Raw genomic sequence first — 12,155 nt, 5'->3', positions numbered from 1 at the left:
AATGCAAGTTAAAACCACAATGAGATACCACCTCACGCCTTTCAGAATGGCCATCATTAATAAATAAAAAAACAATAAGTGCTAGCAAAGATCTAGAGAAAAGGGAACCCTTGTGCACTGTTGATGGGAATGCAGATTGGTGCAACCACTGCGGAAAACAGTATGGAATTTCCTCAAAAATTAAAAATGGAACTGTCTTTTGACCCAATGATTCCACTTCTGGGAATATATCTGAAGAAACTTGAAACATTAACTTGAAAGAATATATACACCCCTATATTTATTGCAGCATTATTTACAATAGCTAAGACTTGGAAATAGCCCAAGTGCCCATTGAAAGATGAGTGGATAAAAAAGCTGTGATATATTTGCACAATAGAATACTACTCAGCCATAAAACAGAAGGAAATCTCACTTTTTGAGACAGCATGGACGGACCTGGAGAATATTATGCTAAGTGAAATAAGCCAGTCAGAGAAAGACAAATATCATATATCTCAGTTATATGTGGAATCTAATGAATAAAATAATTTAACAAACAAAATGGAAACAGAAACATAGATACATAGAACAGACTGACAGAGGGGAGGAGGGTTGAGGGAGTAGGTTCAAAAAAAGATGAAGGGATTAACTAAAAAAAATTTACCTATATAAAACACATAGACAGAGACAACAGTATGGTGATAGCCAGAGGGAAAGGAGTTGGGGGGAGGTGTAAGGGGGCAAAGAAGGGATAAATGGGGACAGAGAGATACTTTACTTTGGGCCATGGGCTCGTGATACAGTATGCAGATGATGTTTTGTTGAGTTTTACACTTGAAACCTGTATGGTTTTGTTAATGAATGTCACCCCAATAAATTTTTAAAAAAGAAAGGAAGTATCATGGATGTTTTCAGAGGTCATGAGGATTTTGAAGCAAGCCTAAGGATTCAGTTAAACATGACTAAACATCCATTCATGGCTGTGTCTAATACTAATGAGGTTTTTTTTTTTGCTTGAGCAAATGAGGAATTGACTTTGCTTTAACACAGTGGTTCTCAACCTTCCTAATGCCGCAACCCTTTAATACAGTTCCTCATGTTGTGGTGACTCCCAACCATAAAATTATTTTCGTTGCTACTTCATAACTGTAATTTTGCTACTGTTATGAATCGTAATGTAAATATCTGATATGCAGGATGTATTTAGGCGACCCCTGTGAAAGGGTCGTTAGACCCCCACAGGGGTCACGACCCACAGGTTAAAAACCGCTGCTTTAACACAATTGGGTTGGATTAGAATATTTCATAACTAAAGATACTTAAATTGATGGATAGTTTAACATGTATTTAAAGTATATTTAAAATGATCACAAGAGGTTCTTAGAATATTAGGAGTGTGTGTTCCCATTTAACTGCCCTAAGTCAGACTTCCATGATCTGTCACTGGTAACACTGAAATGCCATCTGCCTGAGGTCCTAGGTCTTGGTCTCTCTCCCTCTCTACTCCTCTATGTACGTATGGTTTTCAAAGGGTAATAAGAAGAAAATATTAAAATGTTCTTTTTCAACTTTCTATTTTGTGTTCATTTTTTGAAATGTATAAAATGCATTAATAGAAAGATATAATCTATAAACATATATTAAGTAGGCAGGGTTCTAACACTTTTAGCTGGTGGAGAGATGTGATAGAAAAAACAAGGAGACTGCTTTAGGCCAGTGCTTCTCAAACTTTAATGTGCATCTGCTCTGGAAATCTTGTTAAAATGCCGATCTAGCAGAAAAACAAACAAACAAAACAAAACAAAACACAGAAAATAGCATGATGATTGCCAGAAAGGGGGTTGGAGGTGGTAGAAAAGAGTAAAGGGGGGATCAATGGTGATGAAAGGAGGTTGACTTGGGGTGGTGAACACAATAAAATATACAGATGATGTATTGTAGGATTGTACACCTGAAACCTATATAATTCTATTAATCAATGTCACTCCAATAAATTCAATAAACATTTTTAAACTGCAGATTATGATGTACTAGGTCTGTGAAGCCTAAAATTCTGCATTTCTAACGAACTTTCAAGTGACATTGCTGCTGCTGATCCATGGACCACACTTGCAGCACAAGTGCTTAGATGATTGCCAGAGCTGCTCCTGAAATATGCATTTATTCCTATTGTTCCCTAGCTTAGTGCACCTGGTGCCTTTAGCACAATGGTTCTCAACAGAACTTTGTCCTCAAGGGGACCTTTGGCAATGCTTAGAGACATTTTTAGCGCCTTCCCCATCACAACGTGGGGGAAGGCGCTACTGGCATCTATAAGATGGAGGCCAGGGATGCTGCTAACCGTCCTACAATGCACAGGTCAGCCTCACACAACAAAAAGTTATCTGGCCCAAATGTCAATAGAGGCAAGCTTGAGAAGCCCTGGTTTAGATCAAGTCTACATTCTTAACAAAGTATTCAAGGTCTTCCACAATTCTGTTGGCTTTTTCCTCCAGGTGCTGTGTGACCTAGCTCACATTCCTCTCATTTTCTACTAGACAGATTCTTATGCATCCTTAAATACTCAATGTCTTCTCCCTTCATGAAACCTTTTTTGACCTTCAAATAGGGAATGTAAAAGACAGCCCTGTGTTTCTGTTTCATTTGCAACATTCCCCAAGTCAGCCTTGAATTGTAGCAATGTACAATCTGCAGCCCCCACACTGTGAACAGCTGGATAGAAGATGGCCCAGCTGGGTCTGTGTATCTCATTAGGGCCTAGTAAGATGATAATTAGAATGGATGTAGTCCTTAAATTAATTTTAAGTTTACATATATTTCTTGAGGGGGAAAAACTAAGATATCGGAAATGATCATATTTGGGTTTGCCTTAGTTAAGGTTCCCTTACCTAGTCATCTTCTTGAGCTTCCTAAAGATTAGATTAAGATTGTGATTGAGATTGTTTATGTGTTTTCTAGTTGAATAATTGTCTTATTGCTGTGATTATAGATGGGGAAAGTCATAAACAGAATGAGCCTTTTTATAATCAACCTATAAGAGTATTTTGATTGACAAGCATGGGGATTTTAAAAGCTCTGCCTATGAAGGTCATTTGGTGATGGTGGTGGGGAGGAGTGTATGGGGCCAGGTGCTCTCCGGTTTGCCTCAAACCCCAACTGTCCCTATGTTTACCCAGGTGAAATGTTTGGAAAAGTGTTTAGTAAGACCCTCCAGAAGTGGCAGCTGATATTCCTGGTTTTCCGTTGTCTGCACGGCTTAAGAATTTGCCACAATACTAAGATAGTGGCGTACAGCTCAGAGGCCAGATCCAGCCCATTCATTGCATTTTTCTATGGCCTATGAGCAAATAGTGGTTTTTAAATATTTAAATAGTTAAAAAAATATTTAAAAAGGCAAATATTTCCTGACATGTGAAAATTATATGAACTATAAATTTCAGTGTTTATAACTAAAGTCGTGTTGGCTCACAGACACTTCTATTTGTTTGCCTCTTGTCTATGGTGGCTTTTGTGCTACAAGAACAGAGAGGAAGATAGCTCATGGCAGAGATGGAATGTTGCCTCTGTCCCTGCAGCCACCTCCAGCCCAAATTCTTTACTATCTGGCCATTTATGGGAAAAGTTTGTCATGTGATATATACCCAACTGTATGTATGTATGTTTTCTAAACTGTGCTGAGCTTGACAAATTTGAACCTCATCTTTTTGTTTGTGGAAAATACCCTGTAGGCTACAGTTGGGGTGTCAGTTAGTGGGCATTACCATGCATTTGGTTGCTCAAGTCAAAATCCTCATCATTTCGGTCTACTTGGTTCGGTTCTAGAGAATAGGTGTTGATATTTTCGTCCAAGTACCAGGATTCATTCTCATTAAAAATCATGAAGTGGAGAACACGGTGAACTATGTCGGCTTTGGTGTTTTTGCGACATACTATCAAAGGGCCTACCAGCCCGCTGTTAAGATCCTGAAGAAACAAAGCAAGATTATTAACCAGGCCCACAACTAAAAATTTCCCCCAATCAATAAAAAGAATGGAATCAAGTTTTGGCTTTAGTGAGATCAGATCCTGAGGGTTTTTTGTTTGTTTGTTTGTTTTGCAGATCCTGAGTTTTTAATTATTAGGATTCTAAGTCTAAAAGTAAGGAACAAAACATGCTAAATCTTTGATTAAAGAAAAATTGTCATCTCATTCATTGGAGTTCAAGTTTAAAGAGAACAACAAACTCCTGGAAGGGATTTTAGACACATTCCTCAATGGATTTAGTTCTATTTTTGAAAATGTAATTAAAGAACAGAACTTTGGTTTTAATTAGAATTCCCTGGCATTGGAGTTAGTTGGCAGAGATTCTAAAGGTCTCAGATCCTTTCTCCTGTGATGCCTCTGTTCCCACAGCACCTCCAGCCAGGAGCCTTAGTTTGTTTATATTAATTTTGTTTTGGGGTTGAATGTCTGAGTAGATTTTTGTTCCAGCTACAAAGTGGTCCAAATAACTAAAAGGTCAAAGAGAAAACTCTTTTTTTAAAAAAATGCAAATAAACTAAAACTTCAGAGTTGAGGGTTTTAAAAAATATGTAATCCTATATAATAAAGCGGTAATATGCAAATTGACCATCACACCTTCGCACAAGAAGACTGCCCCCATATGGTCAAAGATGGCCACCATATGATGGCTGGCAGGGGAGGGCAGTTGTGGGCGATCAGGTCAGCAGGGAAGGGCAGTTGGGGGCGACCATGCCAGCAGGAGGGCAGTTGGGGGCAACTGGACCTGCAGGGGAGGGAGGGCAGTTGGAGGGGTGACCAGGCCAGCAGGGGAGGGCAGTTGGCAGTGACTGGGCCAGCAGGGGAGGGAAGTTGTGGGGGAGAAGGCCTGCAGGGGAGGACAGTTGGGGGCAACCAGGCCTGCAGGGGAGGGCAGTTGTGGGGGACAAGGCCTGCAGGGGAGGGCAGTTGGGGGAGACCAGGCTGGCAGGGGAGGGCAGTTGGGGGTCATCAGGCTGGCAAGGGAGGGCAGTTAGGGGGCAATCAGGCTGGCAGGGGAGCAGTTAGGCATTGATCAGGCTGGAGGGGAGTGGTTAGGGTGATCAGGCTGGCAGGCAGAAGCGGTTGGGGCAATCAGGCAGGCAGGCAGGTGAGCGGTTGGGAGCCAGCAGTCCCGGATTGTGAGAGGGATGTCCGACTGCCAGTTTAGGGATCGGGCCTAAACTGGCAATGGGACATCCCCCAGGGGTCCAAGATTGGAGACAGTGTAGGCTGGGCTGAGGGGCAACCCCCCCCCCCCATGCACGAATTTCATGCATTGGGCCTCTAGTATGTATATATTTACTTCTATTAATTATAGAATTTTCAGACTCCGTACTTTGTTTTCTGTTACTCAGATCTGACTCAATGAAACAAAGAGGATGTTATAGTGACATTTTGAAAAATGTCCTAAATATAGGTAATCATAATGCAATAATTTATTCTTGAAAGATGCAAGCCTGTGTAGGATTAAAAGCTGAGCAATATTTAGGTTACTTAATATAAACTTTACATAGAACTAAGATTTTTAAAAATAAAAAAATAAACTCATTCTTCCTTCCATTATAATTTCTAGGAGGAGATAGAATAAAAACTGAGATTTGATTCAAACTTTACCTTAACCAGGTTCACAGTGGAATAGTAAAACCAAGGTATGCATTCAAAGTCCTTTGAGGTAGGACCAGTTCTTTCAGGAATCTGCCAAATGTATGTTCGGATCTTTCCTAAAATAGGCAAATACATTGTATTAATATAGAATCTTTTAAACCATACTTCTGTATGGAGAACCAGATAATGAGAAGATACTATAGCTATGCAAATAATTGGCAACAGAGTCCTCGTTTTGTTTTGTTTTTCCCCCACTCTGGATCTACTGCTCCTAGCTTTGTGATTTTAGACAATGTGTTTATATTTCTGAGTTTCTGTTTCCACATGCACATAAGACAGGAATTTAGAAATTAGACGAGATGATGCAAATGAAGCCCTTGATGTTGCATTACCTGGGCCATTGGGCAAGTTCAATGTCATTTTGATGTTGGTTATTATGTAGTCAGGGTAATTGGAACAAAACCTTACAGCGATTCTGCCATTGAAAAATGTCAGTTATTAAATATCTAATTCATTCATTCAACAAACATTTATTGTTGTGATGATAACTCAGGCGTTAGAATATGACAGACTTGTTTTGAATCCCAGCTCTGAACTTTCCAATTTGTGGATTACGTAGACATCCTTTCTACCCAGAACTATTTAAATGATCCCTGCAGAATGATCCCTGTTGACTCTTGCAGGAAAGTTCTTTTGATGCCCCACTCTTACCCCTTGCTGTATAATCCTCCACCTCCCACTTCTAGAGTATTAAATTAATTTTCCTAAGTACCTGTGACATAGTTTTCATCCTCCACTAACCAACCTTATCCCCAGTCTCCCTACTTCCAAGTCTTTAACTATCTACTTACTTACTTTTTACCCTGCCCTTCCAGCACACCACACTTTGCCTGGGACACAGCAAATACTCAGAAGTGTCTGTGGAATACAGGGAATGTGATCCTTTCCTGATTAATCAGTACATAGTGCTGACTTGCAAACACCCTTGATAGGCAATTCACATTGTAATATAAGACTGTTTTTAAAATCAAAAGAAAATATTTCAACCACCGTCAAGTGGTTCTTTCCTTGATGCCCTTAATTTCTAGAATTTCTTGTTTTTGTGGGGAACTATGGGGGACATCCTGGATATCCCTCTTAGATCCCTCTTTAACAACAAAGGACTGGCTCCACTGGCTATAAACCCTTCTTGCCAAAACCTGCATCCAATGACTGCTGCAGGGGAGTCAGAATAGAAAGAAGTTTGGGGAAAATTCTGATAAGTGGAGTGAGAAAGTATGAGCCAACATCACAGGCCAATAAACCACTAGGTCCTCTCACCTCCTTTTATGATCAAAGAGAACTAGCTCATGGCAGGAAATCCCTGTGGTGGTCACAGAAGTCAACAACAACAGGACTGGCTAAAACCAGATCATTCCAAGAAAAAAATGACCAGATACTGATCCAAAGCTCATTACACCATCATTGTAATGGAAATTCACCACAAGTAGAAGGGGGCCAAGAGGGTGAACGGCCACGACACTTCTGGAAAGGACCATATTAAGAACAAGACATCCCCCACAGCAAGAAGACAGAGTCAGAATTTAGCACCACAAAGTTCAGAAATAACCTACCCTTGGAAACACATAAAATCCCAAGAAGTGACTTACTCACTGCACAACTCACTTGCGAGTTGCCCCGGTTCACTCAGACTCTTGCTTCTTTCACAACGGTGCCTGTGTCCTGGCCCCCCTCTTTGTCTCTACCTGAATAAAACTTACTTTCATTCTCACTCTAAATCATTCTTGAAATCTTTCCTCAGGAGCCTGGAGGTTGCCTCACACTGGAAATGTCCCAGGCCATGCTGGTGCAGGGCCAGGTCCTGGCATGGAACCGGTTTGGTGACACAGGGACATACAGGGCCAGCTCTCTCACCCCAGCTCAGGACAGCTGGGGCCACCCTCTCTTCAGAACTTCTTGCATGGTTGGCTGTGACTTCTATTGAGGCTGCTTCTCTGTTCAACCTCTCACCCCTGATCAATTCTGCTTCCTTCTCTTTCTCTCCACTGTCATTGATCCCAAGAGCACTACCTGCACACAAATCTTCATTTCAGAGTCAGCTTCCTAAGCATATGGTAAAAACTTTTCATTTTCTTCTAAGTTGAGAAAGTGAATGGCATGCTCTATAGTGGTGATGCCTTAGAAATATTAATACAAGAGGTTCATCACTTCCTCGTAGCAGCTCAACTCTATCCCTGCCCCTTCCTCACATACTACATCTTGTACTCAACTCCTACTTTAGCATTTGGGTTGGAGAGATTGAATATAAGAATACTTGGCAGCTGGATAGGTGGAGAGGTGGGAGGGAGGTAGCTCCAGAGGAGAAATTGTATACACTGGAAAGTTTTGCTTATGGTGCTTCCTCCTGGAAGCAAACTCAATTTGCAAAAGGAACTCCTCTCCCAAGCTCTTCAGACCCTTCTTACTAGTCCAGTGATCTTTCTCACCTGGAACTACATCCATATTTAAGAAGGAACATTAGCCCCATAGACCTGTATAAAAGCTTTTTTTTTCCCCCCCCTCCTAAAGCAGTTACCTGGCTGTGTTGGAACAACAGTGAAATTCTGTGTTTTTACTCCATGAGCATAAATAGAATACTGCCTTGAGGCTTTATTTTTAAAGATAATCCGGACTTTTTCACCAGGAGTGGCAAATATTAAAGGACCTAGGAAATATAAGAAGAAAAATGTGTAAATAATCTTTACTTATTTTGAATTATGAGTCATCTGTCCTCAAGTATTTACAGAGTAACTTATTCTTATCCTTTTCCTTAACATGTGCCAAATAAAACACAAACACATTTATCAAGTGGATCATTGTTGATATATAAAACATGATTTTTGCCTGGAAAATTTTAGTCATCTAGAATTTTTATAAGCTTCATCTCTAGAAAACCTACTTTGATGAGCATCAGTTAATGCATAGAAAAGCACACAATTTAGAAATGGAGCACTTTACTTTCTTTCTTGACCCAACATCATTATTTAAGCCTTTAATTCTTTTCCCCCTTCACCCTAGTGGAAAATTGGAAGGAGCTACAAGGCCTTTTTATGACCCAGGGTAATATTCTCTCTGATAGACCAAAGACCCCTTAATTTTACTCTTTCTCTCTTTCATCCCAGGCCAAGAGCTGAAGGTATAACATTTGCTATAAATCTTCTTTCTATTTGAAAGCAGATTGAATTGGTGGCTCTAAAAATTCTGAAACAGAGATGATTTTGAGATGAACTAAACAGTAAGAACTCTCTTCAAACTTGTGCTATAATTACTAAAATCAGAGCCCTGAAGAGACCTGGTGAACACTGACTAAAGCTAAAGTCAACACCTTTTTGACGTCCGTGTAATTCTACCTTCCCAAATGCTGTGCTTGTTTTTCCTTTTATATAAAGTGTTTTATTTTTTGTTGTATAAATGATAATGGGATCTAGAGAATCATATTGTATTATTTATCTTGTTGCATTTGGCCAGAATCCTAGAGAAAACAAACATCCAGCTGTTACTAAAGATAGGGAACCACCTACCAGCAGAGGGTACTAGATAGCACAGACCTCCCTGTCTCCCTCCCTCAAAAAGGGGCAAGCTCAAAAGTCCAGAACAATAACCATTCCCTTCATCAGCATGTAAATCCATCTTCTCAGGATCCCATGCCAAAAATGCCCTTTGATAGATACATAGATAGCAGGCACCAAACAAGATTGGGCATATGGAAATACCATGTGACTTCTGGAAATACTAGGCAACATATGGAAAAGTCATTTTACATATGAAGTCATCATATGACCTATGGAAACGCCACGTGAAGCCTAAACAATGACATGTGACTTATGAAAATGTTACATGTGAGTGCTCAGTGGTGTAGGTTTCCTAGCTGATCTGTCAAGGTTGGAAGAAAGGGCTATAATTTTCCTCACTCTTGGACAGAGATGAAATTGAATTGGAACACCTAAGTGTTTAAATTAAAAGCAAATTTAAGCAAAGAAGTCCCCCTGCTCACTATAGACAAATTTCTGGGCTTCATTTTAATTTCAATGCAATTATCTCTACATGCTACATCTAACGTCCCTCCCAGATCCATAATTCTTGAATTCTGAATACAAGAAGCCAAGTAATGTGAAACTGACCATATTAATTTTCTTTAGTCTCTTTACTTTCCTTTAAACAATACTTGAGCCACTCTTTTTTCCAGTAAAACAAATTAGAGTTAGCATTATAGGCATTTTTCTCTGACAAGATGGGATTTGACAGTATTCCCAATGTGTGCAACAATCTCTAGTGGCTGAGGACAAGAAGCAAATACCCAGATCAATCTTACTGTATATCTATACCTAGAATATCCAGATGCTTTTCATCTTCATTTCTTTTTGTTTGCTTTGTGAATGTGATATCATCGTATTGACGGTATACAACTTTCTTATATTTGGACCCAAGAAATGTCCCAATTTTATCCAAATATATGTTTGTTTCACTTTAAGAAAATGAAAATAAAAACAAACCCCACAAAATTAGTTAATTTAACAATTAAATTAGATACATTCTCATATGGAAGAACTTCTTATTGAAATAATGTAATTTATTAATATCTAGAAGCTATTGTACCTTGGAAAGTAATTCTTCTTTTTAAAAATATATTCATTCTGGTAAGATTGTTGAATATTTATTCCATACTTTAAAACACATTTTCAGAATAAAACTTTAGTTTTGATAAATGAATAAATAGTAAGAGAGAAAACTATAGTTAGAAATCAAATTTTACTAAAAGGAAAATTAGTGTCTTTAATTTGAGGTTTTCAGAGGAACAGATGTAGATGGAGATGAATGTAGACAAAAGGAAAATCTGACTGATTCCAAATGTTAAATGTAGCTAAAAAATATGTTTATTATACCTCAAAGTGATACATTTGGATGGTAGCACCCAAAAGGAAAATAGGATGCAAGAAATGGAAAGAGAGACAAGAAGAAACAATGCACAGAAGTTATTTAGATATTTAGAAAGATTTTAAGTCATTTGGAATTTAAGGTATCACACACACACATTTTGAAGTTATTTGTAACTTCAAAATTTGAATGTATCCTAAACACACACATGCCATAAACACATACCAATCACATACATGCATAGTACACATACATACCATACCAAACACAAAAAATTATAACACACACACACACACACACACACACACACACACACACACACACACTGAAAAGAAAGGGTGAGAAACTACAGGATGAAGCCTTCCTAGTTAGAGACTGAAGTTATCACCATACTTCTCCGTTCTTTGTAAATGGTGCAGTTCTCTTTCCCATGTCCTGCTAGGAGAATAATCCCACACAACTTCCTCAGCTGCAATATAAAAAATTTTCTCCTTTTGGTACTGCGTTTGATGAGGGTATTGCTCTGAACACTGCCTCACTTTGTATTTATGTTTCATGCCTCCTTGATAATGCTGTGAAGTCAGACAAACCACATCAAAAATTCCTAGAGGTAAATAAGAAAATAATTCAGAAAGTTTTGCATTCAGACTTCTTTCTCTCTGTGAAGTCATCTGTAAGGTATAAACCCCCAAAGAAATACAGTAAGATAGTTCATTCATTCTTTCACTAATTTTATGAATATTTGTTGAGTATCTTCTTTATGCCAGGCATATTTCAAGGCACTTTAGAAACATCAATAGACACAACAGTTAAAAATCCTTGTCCTTACAGTTTATATTGCAAGGTCTTATAGACATAGTATAACTTTTATGTATGTTGGAAGGTAATAAATGCTATGCATCAAAGAAAAAAGTATAACAGTGTAAGGAAGGTTGAGGATTCTGGGGTGGAGTGGGCTCAAAGGAGCAATGGACAATGTTTATAGGATGATTAGGATAGGCCTTGATGGGAGGGTGGCATTTGGGCAAAGACTCATGAGAGGTGAATAGTAGATCTAGGGGAAGCAGGTAGCAAACACCCTTATGAAGAAGGTCTAATTGGTGCAATTGAGGACCTTATAAGAGGCCTGTGTGCCTAGGGTGGAGTGAGCAAGTGTGAGAGTACCAGGAGAGAAGACTGGTGGGGAAAGGAGGGCTGGGTCCCATGGGCCCTTGGGGGCTACTGAAAAGTCTGTTGCCTTTACTTAGTGAAATGGGGAGCCATTGTGGAATTTTGAATTGATGAGTGACATATGGGCACTCTGGCTTCTGTGCTGAGACTAAACTGTAGTGGGTAAGGTGGAAGAAAGGATACCTGTTAGGAGGCTGTTAAAATCATCCATGAGAGATGATGGTGGCTTAGATCATAGAGGTAGTGGCAGGAGTGAAAAGAAGTTGAAAGGATTCAGTTTAATACATGAAAAACTCCAAAGAATAACCATGACCAAAACAAATCACCACTACAACAACAACAACAATAAAAAACCCAGCCTGGTTTAGAACAGTGAATTCCACCTGAATTCAGATTATCTTTTATTTTGGTAAATTTTATGCACATCACATTCTGACCCTGCTTAATATTACCTTCATAGCAAT

The 12,155-nt window shown here is 39.1% G+C and overlaps 1 protein-coding gene across 4 annotated transcripts in view; it reads right to left on the bottom strand.

Annotated features, from left to right (window-relative positions):
* LOC132230554 (ceruloplasmin-like) overlaps positions 1–12,155 on the bottom strand; it is a 60,910-nt gene that overhangs the window by 26,296 nt on the left and 22,459 nt on the right. For all 4 annotated transcript variants that reach the window (XM_059688179.1, XM_059688178.1, XM_059688180.1 and 1 more), the window contains 5 exons: positions 10,915–11,125; positions 9,972–10,111; positions 8,183–8,311; positions 5,617–5,723; positions 3,744–3,945 (listed from right to left, as the gene is read on the bottom strand). In XM_059688179.1, coding sequence (XP_059544162.1) covers positions 3,744–3,945; positions 5,617–5,723; positions 8,183–8,311; positions 9,972–10,111; positions 10,915–11,125 — 789 coding nt within the window. The remainder of the gene's footprint in view (positions 1–3,743; positions 3,946–5,616; positions 5,724–8,182; positions 8,312–9,971; positions 10,112–10,914; positions 11,126–12,155) is intronic.

The sequence above is a fragment of the Myotis daubentonii genome, chromosome 3, assembly GCF_963259705.1.
Source record: "Myotis daubentonii chromosome 3, mMyoDau2.1, whole genome shotgun sequence".
Taxonomy (NCBI): domain Eukaryota; kingdom Metazoa; phylum Chordata; class Mammalia; order Chiroptera; family Vespertilionidae; genus Myotis; species Myotis daubentonii.
This window is presented reverse-complemented; position numbering and strand designations above follow the sequence as displayed.